The 23,890-nt window shown below is 41.7% G+C and overlaps 1 protein-coding gene across 5 annotated transcripts in view; it reads left to right on the forward strand.

Annotated features, from left to right (window-relative positions):
• NEK11 (NIMA related kinase 11) overlaps positions 1 to 23,890 on the forward strand; it is a 377,860-nt gene that overhangs the window by 324,062 nt on the left and 29,908 nt on the right. For all 5 annotated transcript variants that reach the window (XM_075587096.1, XM_075587095.1, XM_075587098.1 and 2 more), the window contains 2 exons: positions 14,853 to 14,913; positions 15,467 to 15,563. In XM_075587096.1, the coding sequence (XP_075443211.1) occupies positions 14,853 to 14,913; positions 15,467 to 15,563 (158 nt within the window). The remainder of the gene's footprint in view (positions 1 to 14,852; positions 14,914 to 15,466; positions 15,564 to 23,890) is intronic.

Consider the following 23,890-nt stretch of genomic DNA (forward strand, 5'->3'; position numbering starts at 1 on the left):
CTTTGCTGCATGATAGTCACAATTTGTCAGCAAAAAAACACAAATAATGAGCTTTTCCTGAACGCATGAATATATCAAGTGATTTTTAAAATGGTAATGTCATAGTTAGGGATAAGGTTCTGCAACTTTCTGTTAGAAATCAGCTACTTTGAAGTAGTGTTATTTTATGTAACGTTGACTGAATTGGAGAAATAATTGCTAATCGCAGAATCACAAAATGTACCTAGTTTGAATTCGCCAATAAACAAACATCTCCATTGTTACCCTTTACTTTCCTGTGTTTTACAAACGGCATAGTCATGGGATGGATTTAAAGAAGTGTACTGTAGCAAGAACTGCAATTAAAAAGGTGGGGTGTGCGAGCTTGAAAACGGAGGAGGGGGTCACAAACCTCCATGTTGTTTTACCAACTGAAATGTACAAACACCTACAGCCCCTGTAAGAATCTGTGAATGACCAGTCTATTATGACAGCTCTCCCCCCATTAGAAAGGTTATGAGAACGTTTTGTAGGTATTGATGGGACCCACAGATGGGCCATACTGTGGGTGTAGGCTTAAAATACTTTGGCCAAAGATTTGAACTAAATGACCCTTGCTTATGAGAAGATACACATAAGCACGAGGCCTTTTTGTCTTTTGTTCTATAACTGAGGTCACAATCATAGTAGCATTCTTTTTGACACAAATATACAGTATGATGTGGTGGATTTGGTTTCTGAGCTTTGGTTATAAATAGTGACATACTGATGCAGCGGCCGTTATTCGAACACATCTCGGCACCGATTTTGAGTTCTCTGCTGTTCCCCACGCAGCATGCAACGCGGCTAATCGCCCCAGACACCCGCGCTTATTGCGAATGTTTTGTTTGAATTTCATGGATTCTGTTTCTTCATTTGCAATAAAATGGATGAATTGTAATGTGTACAGTACTGTGCTACTGTGCTACTGTGTCAATTTCATGTTTTTAAAAGCCAGAACACTCAAATTCGTTTTTCTGCTCTCGCTGCGCTTGCATCTTAGTGCGGAGAGGCTGGAATTCATCCCGCGGTTTCAAATCGGGATTCCGATGTACATGACGCGTGAAGTGTTCGAATAACGGCCGCTGCATCAGTATTATTCTGCACCTAAAGGGTTAAATGTGGCTGGACAATTTAGAATTGTGATGCATTGTGCCTGCATTCACACCTCACCCAGTTCTCTTCTTTCAGAGACCTGCAGGATAGCCTGTTGAAAGATGGACTGTCTATAAACTCTCACAGCAGGTTATTGATGAACTGTCATGCCAGCGGCAGGGCAATCAAGTAAAGAATGCATGACCTGACATTTGCTGTGATATCTTCTTCATTTAACTTTGTTTGTTAACGTTTCTCATTTCTAATCTTTTGCTGCTGAGGAGACGGAAAACTCGCTGTTCGCAAAGATGTTGCAAGCTCTTCTGTGAACTAGGCCCAATATTTACAAAGAGATTCTATTCCTCTAGGCACCTTGTAGTGCCAGAGGACACCTTTCAGCCAATTGACACATTTACTTAGCAGTGCCACAAGGTGTCTTGTTGAGTAGAAAAAGAGAAGCGCATGATCCTATCGCACAAAACGTTTTTAATTTTATCTAAGGTTTAAAAATCGAGTTTATACACTCACAATAACAATGTCTAAAGCTTATCAGGTGACCAGAGGACTTGTAATACTGGATCGGTGGTGGACGAACAAAAACGCCTTTCTTGGTACTAGATGTCGATCGGGCGTAGCTTCAAAAACGCATCTCGTCCAAGTGGATGGCTCGGCCCTCTCAGTGTATGATATGTTACTCCTTGCGTGATGTCATCAGTCTGTTTCCATGCATGCAAATGTATATATAATGCTAATATATTCTTTCTGTCTGTACCTTAAATAAGGTGACATTTTGTTGGCATTGGTTTTGCCTATGTTTTGTATAGATAGGCAATTAGCACAAAATCTAAAAGGTAAACATATCTGATTTATTGTCCAAGAGGGTGTGCAGGCAGAATTGTTAAGAGTACAGACACAAATACATTTTACCTGCAAATTTAGTGAACTAGGCCAATTTTTACTAAGTAGGGCTTTTCTATAAGACACCTCATGGCACCATAAATTGTCTTATGGAATAGCAAAATGGTCCTTGGTATCTTCGAAAGTAAGTAGTAAATGTAATGGAAGAAATATAAGGGGTTATATATCAGCATAAATAAAGCGTGAATAGAAGAAGCTTGTTTTGATGCATTGCACTATTTTCTACTTGTGTTTTCCATTTTTTTTAAAATTTACGTCACTTCAAACTTGTTGGGTATTTTTGACAAAAAATACAGGATAACATATTGACAACCAGAGACAAAATTTGATCTCATTAGAATCTGTGTATCATGTAACACCTTCATTAGGCCTTCTATTAAAATATGTTCTTTCAAATCTAAGGCTGTCACACATTTTAATCTGGTCTGTAGCTGTTTCATACGCCCATAATATAAATTATCTTTGACTGTGCATGCAAAGTATTGTATATAATGTATTCCCTGCACATTATGTAACTGTATTTGTAACCATGTATTATTTGTCTTAACTCTGTGCCCAGGACATACTTGAAAACGAGAGGTAACTCTCAATGTATTACTTCCTGGTAAAACATTTTATAAATAAATATAAATAAATATTGACACTCCCTTTAGCGCAAGCTGGTGCGCATGGCAAAAAAAACTTGGTTCAAAGACCTTAATACTGTATATTGATGCAAAGAGATGCAAGAAAATAATTATGCCATTTTCATCAATTATGCTCCAAATCAGCCTATATACAGTACCCACAAAATGTTTTTAGACAAGAAAGGAGGCATAGTGCAGTAGTAAAGTCACTGCCTTTGAAGTGGGTAAACCTGTTTAAAATCCCAGTGTCGATACCTTGTGATGTTTTTTGAGTCACTTGAACTTGAACAATTATTAGGCTCCTGAAATTGTAGCTCTATGTCAGAGGAAGAAAAACAGATTATTAATATGTATTAGTCGAATTGCATTTTTACAACATGACTTCTAAGCAGCTTCTTGTTGGTGAGCCAATGTTAACTTGTCACACCTGCACCTATTAGCCATGGACAAAAAATGTTTGATACGATTATTTCTCAAATTGTGGGCTCCCCTTGTCATACTACATCCATTTTTTTTGCATTTCTTTTTATTTGAGATATTACAAACATATGCATATCTTACATGTACATCATTTCACGTGGTTACATTTGTCTCTGCATGTACATTTTAGCCAGTCTAGATTTTTGTTTTCATGCTTATATTGCTGTAAGTTTCATATTTTTAACTTTTTAACATAGTAACATATTGGGTATATTAATTATATATTGACAACCGTTGATACTTTCAACCTTGTGTCATCTTTAACATTGTGATATATGGTGAGTCAGGTGTACTGTTTGATATCCCTTCCTCTGCTTGAGTACTATACGTTTGTCATGTCAACACTCCCTGAACTCCCGTATCGGTCCCCTTCTTTTCTTAGGTGGCGTTCATGATGCCAAAGACCGCGCGGAGGCGTTCGCAAAAGGCACGATCACAATGCCTTAAGGCACAAACTTGTCTGTGGGGGCGCAGGGTTTACAGAGGCCCCGCGCACTTCCCGAAGACACTTAAGTTAAATGCCTTGGAAGCGGCAAAGGCCTCTGTAAACCTCACTTACCTTGGTTCAGCCGTCTTATGGAGATGCGTCGCCATGGCGCCCAGGCACCGGGAACCAATGTAAGTGGAGGGGGCGTGAGAGGATAGCCAGCAGGGGGGTGCAGGGGAAAAAGATTGCGCTCCCCTGCCTTAAGGCAATGATCGCACCCATAGACCGCGCGTGTGACAGCAGGAGGGGGTGCATGGTGCGTTAGGAATCAGTTCAATCTGATTCCTCGGCGCGACAGCCAGGTCACGTGAGCGGTTTGCCCAATGAGGGTGAACCAGCTCCGTGACATCACAGGCACTCCCATCGACACGCCCCCCATGTGGGGTCTACCTTGTACAGAAAACGCTCCCGCTAAACGCGGGTGATGTTGCTCATTCCTCCGTGTGGTCATCGGCAGCATGGACACAGCCTTAGGCTGGGGCCATGGTGCCGCATACCGTGCGGGGGTGTCCGCACACTGAGTGATCAGATTGCCTTAAGGCAGTGATCGTGTCCATGCAGAGGGAGGGGCGCGCGTTGCGCAAGACATCAGTTGAAATGGATTTCTTGATGCAACAAGACTGGTCATGTGAGCGGTTCGCCCAATGAGGGCTAACCAACTCCATGACGCCCCTAGGCACGCGCCCCCACGGCGTGGCACGGCGCGTCTCCACTGGCCACAAAATGCAACCGCTTCACACGGGTGACGTCACGGCTGCGCACGCCTCCGCACGGGCAAAGGCACCATGGCCCCAGCCTTAGATGTACAGTCCTCCTGATTGCATGCTTGTTTTGCTGTTCTCTTTTGTCTCCCTTGTCGCTTTGTGTGCTTGGTCTTCTCTACTTAATGGGTTTGGGGGGTACCCGACATGGTCAGGTACGCATACCTTTTCTTTGTTGTCTTTTTGTGGTTTCTTTGTATTAAACATTTACTGGGGGTTTTCTAGTTAGCACGTGTTGTGAACCATGCTGTTTATTGGAAATTGTCTTAATTTTAATTTCTTGGGATAGTGGGGCAATGAAGTTTTTCCAAATTTGGAACAATTTGCATAGGTTTTTCTCTTTGTCTGTGGCTGCTTCCTCCCAGTCTAGTGTAAATAGAGCAAACAATTTCTCGCCATAACTTTATTGATGGGGGGGAGGGGGGTAGGAGGAGGTGGAGTATCCACATCCATTTTTCATGAAGCAGAAGCATTAAACGGTTGGAAGTGTATGCTCATATTCAGAATAAATAATCAAATAACTCCAAGCAATGAATCTTGGTTGAACCATGTTATAAACAATTTGTGTTAATTTTTTTCATTAAAAAAAAAAGAAGATTATGTATATGTCCTGAAACATTCTTACATGTCACTGGTACTTTTAAAAGACTTCCAGATGTATAATATTGTGGAGATGTGTGTTGAGGTTTTTAGAACAGGAGACGTTTTAAAAGAGAAAATAGGCTTTTATCAGCTTGCGGGTTTAAACAACAAAAACACAGCTTATGGTTAAGTGAAACATGGTTAAAGGAAAACAAACAAAAGAGGGCTGACCCCCATAGAGAGAACTGACTGGACCACATCATATCTATGGGTTGGGGGCTAGGCCCCGTACCAACAACAGTCAGATAAGCAGTTCACAGGTAGGTCTGTTACCTTCGGCCCTGGCTTCCTCCAGTCTGGTTAGGACAGTTGAAAAGAGTCCCAATGCAGGCTTCTCTCCACAGTGAGAAATAGTCCCTGCATGATCTCTTCGGCAGTTCAGGGCATTTCCTAGGGCTACAGATATCATTACTGTCACTGCTGTGGTGTTTTTAAAGGAGCAGCCAGCTGAGCAGGTTAATTAGCACAGTCTGCTCTGAATGAACCTGCTCAGTGGTGAACTCCCGCTCTTTACACAGGTTTTCCTTTACAACTACTTAAACAGGGAAGGCACCCTGTTGCATTCCTCCTCTGTTTGTGGGTAGCTAAGGCTAGCCACGGCTGAAGCCCCATTCCTCCAATCTCTTGAGCTCTAGATCAAGGGAGAATGGCTGGAGGGAGAGAGACCACATATCTGAGAAGGAATGGCTCAGTGAGTAAAGACACTACCTGGCACTGAGTTTGATTAAGAGGAACCTGGTTCAAATCCTGGTGTTGGCTCCTTGTGACCTTGGCAAAGTCACTTTATCTCCCTGTGCCTCCGGCACCAACAAAACAAAGATTGTAAACTCCATGGGGCAGGGACTGCGTCTGCAAAATGTCTCTATAAAGTGCTACGTAAAAAACTAGCAGCGCTATACAAGAATAAAACAAAAAAAAATTAAACTTGGGTTTTCCCCAGGCAAAGTCTTTTCTTCAGGCAATCCTCACTCCTACCAGCAATCTTACTTTTTGCCTTTGGGGCAATTATCTCGTACTCTGGTGATGAGGCACAGAGGCTTGCTACCTCTCCCTCAATTTGTGGCCATAACATGTGGATGCAATTGAAGAAACCATTGATGACAAAGTCCTTGTAGCCTGTGCAAACAGTGTCTCTTCCAGAAGACACTTGAATTCAGCACACTTTAGTCACTCCTGGTTGACTTTTCCAAAGTTAGCAAGAGTGAACAGAGAAGTTCAGAAGTACCCCTATAAATGCACTCTAGACATAATGTATATGTTTCTAAGGTAATAAGGTAATAGATCCCCTTTACCAGAAACTAAAAACGAAAACGGCGCAAAAAACAAAAAAGTTTTAATACATCTTTAAATTGAACTATTACACTCAAATAGATAAAAATGTGGGTATAAACTGAACCCCAAGTAGGTGCGATAAGAGTCTATTTGGAGGTGCTGGTGGAACTAGTGTTCTCTTAATGTTATTGAATGCCCCCCATAGACTCCTGCGTATGTATAGGACGTATATTGCCACTTACCCTTTGTACTAATCAGATGTTTGTATGGTGACTGTATTTGGCAAAATGGTATTTGCTGGGTTGAACAAAGTAGTTCAATGGTACACCGTTTTTATACACAGATAGTTACAGTCATCGCTCTGTATATAGTAACCAGGTACAAACAGGTCTATGCTTATATCAGTGTATAGACTCCTGGGACTGTGTCCCTTGTACTGGTATTATCCCTTCCACATATATGCACCTGAGTGCTGCAGACAGTGATGCTATAGGGCTAGCTAGTAGGTAACAGTAAATTGCTCAATAGTAGCAGATATCGGCGCTCGTTCCTATGATCAGCGCATACTATGGATTAAAGTGCTGCAAACTATCTAGCAATACATGTGGCTGAACTGTATCAGACACGGTAACAACCAGCGGCGCTCTCCCTTATGCAAATATATAATGACTTTTCCAAAGCACAGCTTTTCCACAATGTGCTTAGCTTCCTCAACCCTACAGATGGCTTCTCGCTCAATCTAATTTTTCTATTTTACCAACATATCTTTTACTCCCTTGGAGTAACAAGTTTTCACGCACCGTGCAGTCTTTCCTTCCTTGTCACTAGTGTGACTACTCGCGTCTGGCTCAGCATCATTGATCTCGGGCAGCTCAACTATGGCTTCCGTAGCATCTTTCTTTGGCAGTCGGGAGACTTCTAGTCTTGGGCCTCTCTTTCTCCATGCATTAATTTATCCAGCCTGTCTGCTTTTTCCATGTGTGGGGAAATCCCAACTGAAGTATGGCGGGGAATCTCTACTACAATAGCACCGTATTGACGCTCATTCAGTACCAGCCTGGGAGGCCTAACCACCCACTCTGGGGCAACTACCCCCTTAACCCAACACCCTCAATAAAATCAAATACATTATAATAAAATACAGTACAATCAAAACAAAGACTAGCCATTTAATCTATTTAACCCCATGCAATACAATCAAATACAAAACAATCAAACCCAACACTAGCCATTTAATCCATTGATTGCCACTATAGTTATCTATACTCTCAATGGGAGTACAGATAGCCACATTGGCAATCAATAGGCACCCTTCTACCCACCCCTATGCCCCCAGCAACCCCACCCCTCACCACCACCACACACAGTAATGGGCTAAAGCCCTATTAGAAATATATGGCTAATAGCGCTTTTGCCCATTCAAAAAACATCAATAGCCAGCAACCCTATAGTAAATAAAAGTTGTACTTACCCCTGCCAGGATGAAGGCCATCCTCATCTTCGTCCTCTTTGGCATCAGCATTAAAATAAGAAAACTAGCTTCTGGCCAGTAAACCCTTAATTGCCTTGGCGGGTTAGTAACCACTAAGTTAGTTAATAGGTTAACTCCTCCCACTACCCACCCAGGAGGCCTAACCATCCTCCTCGGGGTAAATACCCCTATCCCCCAGCCCCTCTACCCCCATCACCACACACACAAATGCACAAAAGCACTGGTAGCCAATATATGAAAAAAAATCACAATTAAATAAAACAAACATTAAAAGACAATACAAAAAAACAGTAGCCAATACATCCATTGATTGTCACTGTGGTTATCTATTCCCTCAACCGTGGGCACAGATAGCCAGATTGGCAATCGATGGGCACCCTTAAAAAAAATCACAATGCAATAAAATACAATAAAAGGGTTTCTTACCCTTGCCGGGATGGAGGCTTTCATCCTCCTCATCCAACTGCAGCACAAACAACTTTCCATGAAGCAATGATCCTCATTTTGAAGACCAGCATGATGCACAGAAGTCCACAATCCTCCGTTGCGTGAAGAGAAGTCCCCGGTGAGTAGATCTTCATCCTCCTTTTTTTCTTTTCTTCTTATCTTCTTTCTTTTCCTCTTTCTTCTTTTTAACAGCTCAAGGAGATGTTGCCACATCGTCGTCTTGCTGTCAAATGAGACGTGACAGGCCTTATACAGGCCCTTTGACGTCACATTTGACAGTCCCATTGTACATCTACCAATCAGATTGGTGGATGTACCATGTATCTAGGCATCAGGTTTGGCAGGGAATGACTTCTCTACCAAACGTGATGGAATCACATGGTGCATCCATCAATCAGATTGGCTGTACCATGTGATACCTTCCCTTTTTTGGAGTGATGTGATGTCACCTTAAAGGGAGGGAAGACATCCAATCAGGTACCATATGCTTTCCTCCATTTAAGGTGATGTAACATAACTTAAAAATGGGAAGGCATTACATTGTACACCCACCTCCCAGTAAGGTCAAAGTGCGACAATATATATACTGTACAAATGTTTGAAAACTTTCAATTTTTTTTATGTTAATACCACATTAACAAAACTATATACACTAGATCCCTAGAGAAGTACTGAAGAATCTCTAAATAAAGCTTAACATTTAATTTGTATATAACTAAAATGGTGCAGGAAACAGATGAAAGGGGTTTAAAAGGAAAAAATATATATTTCTCAAATGGAGATGACCTTTGCTCTTGTAATAATGAGGGACCACTGTATCTCTCTGGATCCCTTGTGATGAACTTAAAATAAAGTGCTGAACAATGTTAAATAAGGTCCCTATGGACATGAATAATGAACAAACAGGTGAGTAATGTGAACAAAAATAGGAAGAAATATCAGTGAGTAGTAGAGAGTGTAAAAGGAACAAGTGAGAACATATTATATCTACAAGGGAGTAGATATTCTGAGGTGCAAACACTCTTGCCAAATGGTGCTGGTGGTGAAAATCATCTATTGTGGTCTTAATTGAAAGCTAATGCTGGGCGTTTTGAGGAACTCCTTACGTTGCCCCTGACCAAGCCAGTTGTGCTCCCTGCGGCACAGCTCGTGACATCAGAGTGACCTGACGTGTGTTTCATCCAATCTGGACTTCTTTGGGGGTGAGGGGAGGGGGGGTGTTCTGACTAATGTTAGCCTTTTACAGCTGACGGTTGCCACGTTTCAGGTTTGTGTGTGTTCAATTTGCCTGGGCGCCATTTTGTTGAGTCGAGTTACCAAGGTTATCCGAGTTTTACGCTGAATTTTTATCCGCGCTGCTGAGGGCCTTATTTGATTAATACCTAATATATATGGCCTGTAATTGTTTCTTAGGAGCACTTAAACCCAATTTCATATAAAAACACACTGACAACCTTTGTTATTCTATAGTGCTGAGACCTATGTTGATTTATTCTATGTGTATAATGTATATATTTTTTTACATTAGCAGGGTTAAGTTGTACAGTATCAAACCAATATCTTGCTGTAATAAGTCATTTAATGTTCTGATCTCTGCTGTCTTGCTATAATGAGTCTTTTTAAAGTTATTTTTTATCATCTTTATATTGATGTACTAATGATTTTAATAGTTGTATATTTAAGGGCTACATTAAGGGCTAGGCTCCTTTAAATACGGTCTCATAATGTGGCGTTACCTAAAACAATAATGAACGTTATTTTCCCGGAGGTTAATGCTAAGTTAATCATATGTGTAAACAATGGCCGTTGTATACAGTATCTCATAAGCATAGGTTTAACATAATGTTATTGTAGCGTAATGTTGCATTATCTTCCAATAACATGGCATTATGTACAATGTGTCTTAGGCCGTGCTTATAGTGCCGGCGACGTCGCCCAAAAACAAAAGCATTGCCGCTGCCGCCGCCGCCGCGTGCGCTTATAGTGCACGCGACGGCGACAAGCGACGGAGCAACATCGCCGTCGCGAAAACTTGACGCCGGTAGAATTTGATTTTTCAACAGCCGTTGCGTCACGTGACGGCCCTTTAACAAATCAAATTGTGGGAATCCCGCGATGCCGCCGACCGGCGAAACATAACTTTCGCCAGTGGTGACGGCGATGGGTGACGTCACCCATTGTGTCGCCGTCGGCAGCAGTATAGGCAAAGCCTTAGCCTTACTCTCACCCAGACCCTAAAAGGTTATTTTTCTAAAGGTGGAGCGAGAGACGTATGTGCACAAGTATCTCTCCACTTGTTGTACAGAGGAGTGTTTCTCCATTTCCCCCGGCTCCTCTCTGATATATGACAGTGTATTTTACCAATATTATCCTTGCAAGGACTACCAGATATATAATAAATCCAGAGCCAGATTAAGACCCTCTGGGGCCCCTAGGCTCCAAGACTTTGGGGGCCTTTCCTCAAGGCGGTCCTCCTATAGTGTTGTGTCATTTGACGTTGGGTCACCATGACCACTCGATGCTGCAGGAGGAGGGCCGCTCTGGAGAAGGTAAGAGATACCCCTCTGTGGTATGGCATTGGCCAAGTGGGTTAGAAGTGTAGAAGAAAGAAAGATTTGTTGAAAAACCATTTTTTGTGCAATTATCAGATTAATTGAACATTTGGGATTGTACAGTTGTGTTATTAGGGGATATATCCTGCAGACTTTACAATTAGACAATGCTAAAGTCAATAGCTTTTCTTCCGGAACTGCAATCAATGGTAAACCAATTTCTTAGCTTTGTGTGTTTTATTATTAACAAATTTGTAATCATTTGAAACGAAGTGTCAAAAGCCACAGAATACCTTAAACGTGTACCGAGAAACTGCCAATTGTGTGATTGTGATTAGTAGTCCTAATTTTGTAGGTTATAACAACGCAAATTACTTGTTTTTCTGAAGTTTTCATACTGCTTGCCTGTTGGTTTTTGTTTCTATTGGAGTTAGAGCTACAGTAATTCTAAGGCTTGGATACATCAAGCTGCATTAACCCCAAAATGCAGTATTATCATCCCCCAAAAGCGCTTTTTTGAAAGTGCAATATATCAATGTTGCACCACTAAAAATAATGAATTTTTTATCGGATCTGTTAAAAAAATATTGAATCATTAAAAAAAAATCATAACATCGTTTATTGGTATTATCATGCCATAGATCACGTTCCAATATCTATTGGATTGCTTCCCGAGATACAGATCTCCTCTGGTATCGGTATCTCCTGCAAGTTTAAATCACCTGCGTCACGGCCCACATGACCGGGACATTTAAGCAGGCCCTCCGGAGAGGTCTGTATCTTGGGAATCAGGGGTCCCAAAACCTGAAATGAATGGGGTCCACCTCTGGAGACGCCCTGCTTCAAAACTGTGTACTAAAAATACAAATAAAAGCAAAACTTAATTACCTTAGTGGCTAACCGCTCAGATAATGAACACCCCCCCCCCTCTCCATCCCCCCCAGGAAGGCAGAACCACCCTTCCTGGGGCAAATACCACTTTCACCCATCCCCTCTACTCCAAGAAATTCCTCCACCTCACACAGTAATGTACAATAGCCCTGTAGGAGATGTGTGCAGAGATATGCAATGGAGACCGTTTTTAAGGTGAAACTTAAATAAGACTTTATTGCGCCTATTCCTTTAACACAACAAAACATTCAAAATAAACAAAATAAAGGCCTACTCTGCTTTGGAGAATATCTACACCTTTACTCCAGCCCTCTCTAACTGGGTGGGTAGCTAAGATAATTACCACCCCAAACACACACACACACACACACACACACACACACACACACACACACACACACACACACACACACACACACACACACACACACACACACACACACACACACACACACACACACACACAAACCAGTCCAACAAGAAAGTCTCTTATCTGTTATTGTAGCTGTAGGGGAAGGCCTCTCTGCTCTCCTGGGTCCGCACCCTTGTGTGCTATGGAAATGTCAGTGTCCAGGTATAGAGGTTGTGTCCCCTTGTCTTGCTGTTAGCATACATTCCTTCTGTGTGCATCAAGACATCTTTCCTCTGGTCAATCCAGTTGTGGACTAAGGAAATCTCCTTCTTGTGTCTTAGATCAGGCTTTTTCTAACAGTCCTAATCAGCCAGGTGGAGTCTGGTTGATTGCCTGTGCAATTAACCAGCACACTGCTGAATCTAGAGACAGTTTTTCTCAACAGTGATAAGTCCCTGTTGCAAGCCCTGTTAGCCAAATCTGGCTTATAGCGCTTTTGTTCATTGAGAAGCATAAAAAAAATACATTCACTGTAACAAAATACACATTACTGTGCAATAAAATCAAACACTAGCTATTAAAACCATATATTGTCACTGTGGTTACCTATTCCTTCAATGACGGCACAGATACCCACGCTGGCAATCAGTGGACACACTGAAATAGTAAATAGTAAATAAAAGTGTTACTAATCCCTGCCAGGATGAAGGCTGTCCTCCACCTTCTCATGCTCACCGACACCAACATCCAATAAAGGGGTGATGCCCAACCATTTAAACCTAGCTACTAAACAGTAACCCCTTAATTACCTTTGCGGGTAGTAACCCCTATGGCAATTAAGGAGTTAACCCCTCCTGTAACCCACTAACCACCTACCCTGAAGCAACTACAAGTTATCCACAGTGACAATCAATGGTTTTATGTTTCAAATGTATTTTATTTGAAAAAATTGATAAATACTGTATGTGTATTTTATGTTAGTTAATGCCCAAAACTACTATTAGTCACATTTGGCTTATAGGCATTAGTCTAGAGGGAGGTGGGGGGGAGGTTGGTTGTTAGCCCCCTGTGGGGAGGGGGTTGTGAGAGGGTTTAACTCCTTCATTATCTTAGCAGAGTCACTAAGATAATGAAGCTTTGCTTTTATTTGTATTTTTAGTACAACGTATTGAAGCGGGGGGGGGGGGGTCCGAAGTTGGACCCCATCCATTTCAGGTCCAGGGACCCACCTGCTTCCCAATATACAGGAGATTTAAACTTGCAGGTGATATCGGCACCCGTTACTGACAGTCTTAACTTCGAGAAGCAGGGGATCCCCGGACCTGAAATGAATGGGGTTCAGTTCCGGAGACCCCCTGCTTCAATACTATGTACTAAAAATAATAATAAAAACAGAGACCTGCTGTGAGAGCTGTGCGGAGAGACACAGATAGAGGGACTGCTTCTCTCTACTGTCTCGGTGCAGCTCTTACAGACTGGTGGTAGCCCGGTAGGATTGACGTTGCGGGAATCCCATTCAGAAGCAGGGATTGCAGCTGCATTAATCCTTCTGGGAAATTCACTCTCCGCTGGGCCGTGACCATATGTGGCCATGAGGCAGCTGCGCTCCATCCGCTTTAAATTGAGTCCACGTCGAAAGTAAATGGCGCTACATCTGTATTCACCCCTACCAATAATGTCACAAGTTGTTGAATTACAAATAATGTGTGTGTATTGGGATGGTGTTGACTGGGTGATACTGTATGTAGTGTTGAGCTTGTGCCAGACTTAACACTTGAAATTTAGATAAAAAGTTCAATATTTGATGGCAAAAAAAGCATATAGATGATACTGCAGACATGTGGAACAAGGTTTTGTGTTAAGACGAGTCAAAAATTGAACTTTTTAAATCTAAATTTCAAGCGTTATGTCTGGCGCAAGCCAAACAATGCACATCACCAAGTCAATTCCATCAAACTTTAAAGCATGCTAGTGGCAACATCATGTTATGGGGAGGCTTTTTTTCAGCAGGGACTGGAAAGCTGGTGAGGATAGAGGTGCAAAGTAGTGGTGCAAAGTACTGGTGAATTCTTGAGGAAAACATGTTTGAGTTAGCCAAGACTCTGAAGCTGGGCAGGAAGTTCATATTCCAGCAGGACAATGAACCGAAACACAAAGCCAAAGTTACACTGGAGTGGTTGAACAAGAAGAGAATTACCATTCTTAGTGACCCAGTCAAAGTCATGACTTGAATCCACTCGAATATTTATAGCGAGACTTGAAGATTGCAGTCCATTGACGATCCCCAACAAACGTATCAGAACTGGATCAATTTTCCCATTAAGATTGGGCAAAAAGGTCACCATCCTACTGTGCAAAGCTAATCGAGACCTATCCAAAAAGACTCATAGCAGTAATTGCTCCAAAAGGTGCTTCTACCAAATACTGACTCAAGGGGCTTAATACGTATTCCTTTGGTGACATTTATCCTTCTCCACATATAACAGTGTTCAGTATAACTGCTACAGCTTTATAGCTTTGAATAAAAATAGTTATTTGAAAAATTGTGCATACACGTACATTATTTGTAATTCAGCAACTTGTGACATTATTGGTAGTGAATGCATTATTGTAGGTTGAATACTTCTGCATACCACTGTATGTATGGTAAATCCTTCTGTGTTTGGCTACAAAAACGATTAGATTAAATAGCTAATTGCTAAGATCATCAAGTGATGGTGTTTGGATGTACCATCTTCTATTTGAAAGAGTTAAACTATCTGCACAGAGTTATGGATGACATAGATTTCTCATTTTACTTATATTTGTTCTATCAACAGGACAGTGATATCAATAACATGGTGCTGCATTTGGAACGTGTACTGGCTTTCAGCTGTTGTGGTGAGAATGACAGCTTTTCTGAAGATTAATTTTAGCTTCCCCATACATCCTGTGACTACACTTAACCTGTCAGCTGTCAGTGGAGCCAGTAATCAGGAAAGAAAACTAAAGTATATTAAAGGTGACATGTTCGGGGGAGGGGGGTAGATTTATCAGAATAAAATTGGAAACTGTAGTAGGAAGATATGACACTCAATGCCATGAGTTATTTTCAGAACATCGCTTTTTTCCCCTTTCTTTAACTATTGCAGTTAATAATATTACTTATCATGCAGCGCTGAACATGTACTTAACATTGTACAAAATGAATTACAAATCTGGTTAAGCAAGGAATTGAAAGACTGATAGAAAGAGTGCTACAGTTGTAAACGGAGAAGTGAGAAGGTATCCACAGCTGAAGAGTTTATAATCCAATGAATGCAAACTTCAGCACACTTTAACAAACGAAGTGCTTCATTATATACAGTACTGTATGTGTCTTTCAATGTGCCATAGGTCGATGAAAGTGCAATGAAAGGTGAATAAGGCTGTCTCCGTCTCTGTTGATTTGTAGATACTGGAGTTTCCACCAACATGTCTCCATCAGTTCCCTTGAGATCCAGAGCTATCAATGACACCATGGCACAGACCAAGCTGAAGCGCATGAGGGAGTGAGTAGTGTGTTTATTGTACAGGGATCAATATTATGTCTTGGAAAACTGATGCCGATGATAGACATGTGCACATTGTATCTCATGCTACTGTTCTTTTATGTTTGGTGGAAAAATACTGTGTTCTTTATTTTCACTTTCTTTATTTTAAATGCAGAATAATAATCAAAATAAAAAGTATAAAATACATATGTATCCATATATATTATTAAACAGCTACCATAAATGTTATATAAATGATGGAATCGTCAAGCATTGATGCAAAACATAGATGTGCACTTTGTTTTCATTATCAGGTCTCCTGTTTGTATCTAAACATACTCATGTAATCATTTGACATAGGGATAGCCAGCTTTTCATGCCATTTTGACACTGAAAGTACCAGAAATTAGTGGACAGGAATTAATTAACCCAAATGGATTGTGCTTCCCAGTGAAAGACACAGGCCTGAATATCATGATTTGCCTCAAGGGACATTTTACATGGCAGGTGTAAAAAAGATGTCTGTGTTTCAGTGTTTGAGACAATGTAGAAACCAGAGGAATTAGTAATGATTCTAAATGTAGAAACAAAAAAGATGGATACCAGAACTCCAGATGGAGTTTATAATATGGTTGGTGCACTAGGGGAAGTAGAGCAATATGAAAAGAAGCTAAAAATCATTCAATCCAGATGAAAATAGTGGACCAGAAAGTCCCCAATTTTCATGCACTCAAAACCATAATAGTAATATAGTCATAATATAATCTCATGTTAGAATAGTAGTATGAAACGTTATGAATGCTAGAACAAAAACAAACCATATAAAAATGAAGAGTATATGTGTAGAATGTAAATACTGTATTTTAAAACATTGGCATGGTTAAGCTGATTTTAAAATGCCCCCCCAGTCCCCCCCAAAGTTATTTGCACCTTTATATAATATACAGTAAGATATGTTGTTCTACAGCTGAAACTTTCTTTTATAGCAAAGCTAGATTCATAATTAATTCAACACTGTTGTAACCTAAATAGGAATATTATTCAATTTCTCATCACCCTTGTATATCAAAAAGATGTAGAAACAATATCCCAACTTTCTACAGTAATGCAGTTAGATCCTAGCACATATTTCAGACTTAAATTGCTTCCTATCATTTCTCTGCCCTGGAGTATTGGTTAGCGTATGCGTTAACTAAAAGAAGCAAACAAACATTAGCATAGAAATGACCAGGTTGTTTATGAAAACCAATAAATGTAAAGCCCAATGAATGTGAGGGTGCTGCTGAGTAACAAAAATCATTAGATTACATATTAGAGTCGACACAGAAAATAAAATTAGTGGTGATATTTTAGCATTTGTACTGGCTGCAAGCTATACAGGGCAGATCAATTCTTGTCCTACATTTCTATAGCCTAAGGAATGGGCTTTATCTATTGCCACTAAATGTATTTGGCATTTTTAATATCTACAGTATAGTTTTTTTTTTTAATGTATTGTATTTTATGACTATTATAGGAAAGGACATTGTTTTAGGTTTACTCTTACTTGTTTAAAAAAAAAATAGAATTTATGTAACAGTTCAAAGAGAAGAAGGTTCTTTGGCGCACATGAGATGGATGCATTAGGCTCCCGTAACCGTAGAGTAGTGAGGGATAAACCTATGGTAATACTGTGCTAACCGGAGAAGTGAGCGCACCTGTGTTTTGGTCTGAGGAGTGGCAGCTTCTCTCAGGGCATTTACCTTCCTGGCTAATGGTCTTACTCTACAACCTTCCATGGCATATCCAAGGTCATTTGTTTCTGCTTTTTCCAAGGCAGATTTCTTTGGTTTTGCGGTTAAGCCCACCTGAAGACCGCCTTTAGTCTGTTCTTATGGGATCCCCAGTATTTGCTGAATATCACAATGTTGTCACGATATGCAACTGCATAACCCATATGGGGGATGCAATACCCTGTTCATAATCATCATCATTATCATCACCATAATCATCAATATCTATTTTTTAAGTAAATGCAGTCCTCCACTTAAGGGGGCATCACAGTACTTTACAGTCAGTTTTAGAACAACTACAATTAAATACAATTATTTTGTTACACAAGAGACAGAGAGGAAAAAAACTGAGTTATAATAATAATAATGGTTGCATTCAATGAACAATGTATATACAAATTCAGTTTACAAATACTTCATCAACAGTCAGATATATAATTATGGGCATAAGTAACATTTACAGACAGGATTCAAATTGTGTTACAATAAGTAGGATAGACCTTCAATGTGTTAGAAGAAGCCCTGCCTCAAGGATCTTACAATCTATAGTCAGGGTAAATTGACATATGGTACAGGGGGTGAGAGGGTTGGTCAGTATTGGAAACAATATCGCAACTGTAACATTACCAAATATCAGCGAACGGCAACACCCTTGGCAGCTTTCGTCAGCCACCAAAGACTAACGCCTTTGGGACGATTCCGGTTTTAGGTCCAAGAGATTCTTTGTGGAAATGAAAAAAACAGCATGGCAACACACACTACCTCAGTAAGGCATGCAGGCGGGAAGGCCTGACGCACTCCGGGTGGTCTTTGAAGTGGCTGTTATCTTCATGCTGTTTAGCCCTTTCATACTGGCCTGGTGGACTGGGCAGTGAAGGCATATTGGGGAGCCTATCTTTGGGAGATGCCTTTGGGGCGACTCAGGTGTTATGTCCCAGAGATTCTGTGTGGAAATGTGTTTATTAACCTTTGGAATTTTGTATTCCAAACAGAATTTTCACAAACTGAAACAGGCCCATAGGAGTGGTGAAACTGGTTTTGGATCTGGCCTCTTTTTCCAAGAGACTGCATTTACTTTCCTTAGGTCTACACAGAACCATACTTCCCCCTGTCTGCCTTGGGTACTAGCACAAGGGGACTATACCAGACACTATGGGTGTCTTCTATAACCCCTAGTCTTAACATTTCCTGGACTTCTTTCCGGACTATGCGCTTCTTGCTCTCTGGTACCCTGTATGTGCAAGACCGTACTTTCACCCCGGGCTCAGTTATGATTTAATGCAAAATCAGATGGGGTTTTCCCTGCCTTTCTGAAAAAACATGCTTAAACTGGACAACAAGCTCTACTAGCTCTTGTCAGTGTTCAGTTGTTAACTGTTTTCCCATTTGGACTTGTTCTATGACTCTCCTTCTAAAGGAAGCTGGGGACCAAAATCTGTATTCTCGACGACTGGGTGGATGAACAAGGATTCCTCAGTTTTCCAAGGTTTCAGAAAGTTCACATGGTAAATTTGCTTACCCTTCCTGGAACCTGGCTGAGCAATCTCATAGTTCACTTCACATATGCAACGTAGAACCTCAAAGGGCCCTTGCCACCTCGCCAAAAGTTTACTCTCACTACTGGGAAGTAGTAACATTACTCTATCCCTGGCTTGAAACACTCTTAGGCGGGCATGCCAGTTGTAATATCTCTCCTGAGCATGTAGAGAGTTCTGTAAAATTTTCCTTGCAAAATGACCCACTAATTCTAGCCGATCTCTGAGATCAGTAACATATTTGACCACATTTTTTAGAAGGGATTGGCTTTTCTTCTAAGATGCCTCAAGGTTGATGACCGTACAATAACTCAAACTGGTAGAACCATGTACAGGATTGGGGAATTTCCTACACAGCAAGAAGCAGACGGGAAGGGAAACAGTTCATCCCAATCTCTTTTCTGAGGTAATAAACTTTCGAATCATGGACTTCAAGGTTTGATTGAACCTCTCCACAAACCCATCCGTTGGCGAAGGGTTCACCAAAGTTCTTACCGACTTCACGTCAAATAACTTCAGGACGCCCTGCATCAGTTCGTCATGAAGTTGGTTCCTTTGGCAAGCCCTACCCTAGAGAACAATTCTACTAATTTATTGACCACATTCTTGGCTGTAGCGGTCCTCAGGGGGAAACCTTCCGGATATCGGGTAGTGTAATCCACCACCACCAGAATAAATCTATGTCCCTTCACTAAGGGCTCTAACGAACCTACAAGATCCATTCCCACCCTCTCAAATGTGACATCTACCAACAGTAAGGGAATCAACGGGGCTAGTTTCTAATTCTACTGGCTGGTCAGTTGGCAATCTGGGCAGCTCGCACAGAATTTAGTAATATCCATGTGTACCCCTGGCCAGAAGAACTGGGAAAAGATTACGATATGTCCCGCCCCAAGTGTCCTCCCCACGGCACAGTATGGGCTCATTTGAATACCGATTTTATGAATATTTTGAGGACCAGAATTTGTCACGTGACTTCCCCTGTTTCTGTATCCTTGGTCACCTGGAACAAGATATCCAATTGTATTTAGTCTTTAGAAATTTACTAGTATTATCTGTATTTAATGTGTGTCTCACTCACTGCCTGCCAAACTCCCACTTCCTTCCATTCTCCCTCCATGACTCCCTGCTATTTCCCCATTTCTATCTATTTCTAGTTCATTATCTGTTTCTTGTCCCTTTTCCCTCGTTCCTAGTTTATAATCTCATCCAACCTTTTTAACATACCCCCCCCCCACCCCCTCTAGCACAGAAGATCTCTCTTCATTGAAGTGCAAACCATGTCTACCATAAAGATAGCACCTCTCAGAAAAGGACTTCCCATGCTAAAAAAAAAAATCATCCTTTCTACACCACTTTTGTAGCCAAGCATTGACCTCTCCTAGCTCCAACTGTCTCCCTTGAGTAGCGCATGACACTGGTAGTATTTCAGAAAATACTACCTTGGAGGTCCTTGCCTTAAGTTTGTGGCCTAAATCCCTGAAATCATTTTTTAGGACCCTCCATCTTTCTCTAACTTTGTCATTAGTGCCTACATGTACCAAAACCACCGGGTCAGTCCCACCCCTCCCAACAACCCAAGCCCACGGGAGACAGCAAACTGTTGGTTCATGCGGTCCCAGCAACAAATTGCCTTTTCTACCCTCCTAAGAATGTAGTCCCCTACCACCACAACCTTTCTTGTTCTTTGAGTATCCTGAGTTCCCCCTGTGCTGGAGGAACTATTCCCCTGGTTGCTAGAGGAATCAGTCTCCCCATTCCTGCCCTGACACCTGCTCTGTGAGCACTAAACTCCTTTGAAGATTGTCAATGTCCCTCAATGTTGCAAGTTGCCTCTTCAGATCAGCAATCTGAGACTCCAAAGAGACCACCTGATCACATTTCCCACTGAGGTATGCTCCCTGAAGCAGCTGCTCCAAGTGCACTAACATATGGCAAGATTTGCACTGAGTGGCATTTTCAATCCTGTTCATCGTTGCAGCTATGAGTAGTAAGTCCTAACACGTCAATGTACTTCCATATACCTTGTTTCCCACCTTTATGTTTTTCAACTCCTTCTTGTTCTAACTCCACACTTTTCTTAGACTCCTTTTTCTCAAAAAAATACAGGGCCTTATTTAGTAAACTGTTCTAGTGGTTTAGCCTTTTCTAATGCCATTAAAGTGAACAGCAGCATGTGCTAAAACAACAGTTTAGTTTATCTAAGGAGCCTATTAAACAGAATAAGAATGAATTTTTCACACCGGGTTGGCAAAATTACAGCGGAAAAAAAAATCTTCACCTTCCTCAATGAAGCATATAAATGATGGGGACGTTGCATCACTACTATCATTCAAAAATGCTCCACTATCTGAGTTGTTGAATACTAGAATCCAGACTTTTTTAATAGACTTAAATTCACAGCGCCGTTGGTAGGCACCGTTTAAAGTTACGACATACACAGTCTTAGTAAGGGCAAAATAATCATTATTTAGGCACTTCTGGTTAACAACCAATTTTAACTGCACTGTAGCACATACACACAGTAGCAGTGAAAGTGCTTCTCAAGTAGTAACCCTTTAGGCACCGCATGCATGTCACGCACCCCATGCTGTGGGCTGCAGCGGCTCTTTCCTTCCTTCTCTCTAAGCAGCGGAAGAAATACATAAGACAGTAAAATATTGGTAGAGTCGGACCTACTGAAATGTGCTTACTGTGACAGGGTTGTAGGCTTAAAATATTTGGGCCAAAGTATTGAACTAAATGACCCATATTTATGAAGAAATAATATAGACAAAACATTAATGTACTAACTAATTTGTCAAGCTGGATGTCCCACTGGGCACTTTTTGACCGTTTATAGTTGCACTTGTTCAAAACAACAATGAACACTTTTTAGAATCCAATGTTTTACCCTCAGGTGAACTATTTTCCATAAACAGAAAGAACAGAGCACACGAGATGATAAAATAGAAAGTAACTAACATCCAAACTGTGACGGTTCAGGGGATTCCTTCCCCTTCTTTCTCTTCCTCTGTCCCCTCTCTGGTCAATCCCTCTGCACCTACCCACTCCTGTCCCGCTCCGTCTCCCTCTCTCACAGCCCCATTGCCTCAGCACATGCCCCGCAGGTCGCGCGCACCCGCACGGTCCCCGAGCCCCTGCGGCAACACTCCTCACTCCCAGTCACTCCCTGTGCCGCTGCACGTACCTCTCCTCCGGTGGCGGTCCCGTCCGGTTCTCTGCTCTCCTCCGCTGGGGTGCCCACGGCGCGGCGCTCCGCTCGTCTGGTGACGCAGTCTGTGCGCGCGCACCCTCGGCTTATAGAGGGTGCGCGCACACGCTCCTCTTCTAAGCCCTGTCACGCCCCTGACTCCTCCCCCCATTCCTTGCAGGCGATCTCACTCTCTGATCCTTCTGTCTCCTCCTCTTCTCTCCCTGACCTATCCTTGTTGTCTCCCACTTCTCTCTCTGCTCCTCCCCTCTCTCCTATTGGTGTGTCTCCCTTTATAATCCCTGTCTGTCCTCTCTATCGTCACTCTGCATAGTTCCTGTTTTCCTGTGTGTGCTGACCTATGCTGTGCTCCCTCTGTGTCCCTGCTGTACCCTGCTCCTGTGTTACTTTGGATTTCCCTGGCTTTGACCCCTGCTTGTCCTGGACTACCCTGCTCTCTGTACCCCTTGAACCTTGCTACGAACTCTATCTTGCTGACCTCTGGAATCCTTGGACCTGGCTTTAAACTCTGACTACTCTACTCTCTGGACCCCTGGACATTGGCACACGGACAAGACCATTCTTATGCTTAACACTTCAAGACATTGCAAGTATCTTAACCACTCTCTCAACAGGCCCAGCAACGCTATACCACACTCCGGGCTTGCTCCCACTGCTGTGGGTGTGTGGTGTAATACTGTACCGTTCCCACCTAAGTATTGGGGTCTTGCCAGGTCTGCGGGCATACAGGCGTGACACAAACATAGAAATCGGTTTAAGGGCATTAGCTTTACATTCATAGAATCCAGTGATAACAGTCCTCCAAACAGTGTATAAAGCAGTGATGCTCAAACTCGATCTTCAAGGGCCACCAACAGGCCATGTTTTAAGGATATCCCTGCTTCAGCACAGGTGGCTCAATCGTTTTGGTTGCGCCACCTATGCTGAAACAGGGATAACCTTAAAACCTGACATGTTGGTAGCCTTTGAGGACTGCGTTTGAGCACCACAGGTATAAAACAACCAATATCTTCTCCCACACACATCCTTAGCTGAGACCTGACCAAAAACCGAAAGCCAGTGACCAGAACCGAAACACCCTGCAGCCAAGACATCATTTACAGTACGTTTCTTTGGTTCTGGTTTTCGCTCAAGTCTGAATTTGGGCCGTGTGTGAGTAACGGGGAGTTGCCTTGTACACTGTTTGGGGGGCTGTAATCACTATATTCTATGAACTAAGAGCCAGTGCTTTACATCTGACGAGTAAATGTAGATGTGTCTTATTTATTTAATACATTATCATCTACTCATCTTTGTATGTTTTGTCCTTTCTGTTTTGTTGGACTTCTTTTATGTATGGGGAAGATCGCCCTGTTTGAGGAGAGCTTCTACATGTGATTAAGAACAATTTGCGCAGAAGATCCAGCTTTGAATTTGTGAACTTTTTAAAAATGCGGTTTCTGTACTATAAATTGTTAGATGCTATTTTACTACCCCTGCAAGTTTTTGCATACTGTATACACACAGGTTCGGAAGTTCTTCTTTTTTTTTTTTTTTACCTTTCTTCATTCTTCACTGGGGAACGCTTATAATATACTTTCCATTGTTTAATTATAATGAGTTTAATAAAAACATGTAATTCATTTTTGCCTTTATTATTTTTTGATGTCTTAAGAAACTGAACATTGACCTCTCCTAGCTCCAACTGTCTCCCTTGAGTAGCGCATGACACTGGTAGTATTTCAGAAAATACTACCTTGGAGGTCCTTGCCTTAAGTTTGTGGCCTAAATCCCTGAAATCATTTTTTAGGACCCTCCATCTTTCTCTAACTTTGTCATTAGTGC

The sequence above is a fragment of the Ascaphus truei genome, chromosome 2 (genome assembly GCF_040206685.1).
Source record: "Ascaphus truei isolate aAscTru1 chromosome 2, aAscTru1.hap1, whole genome shotgun sequence".
Classification (NCBI taxonomy): domain Eukaryota; kingdom Metazoa; phylum Chordata; class Amphibia; order Anura; family Ascaphidae; genus Ascaphus; species Ascaphus truei.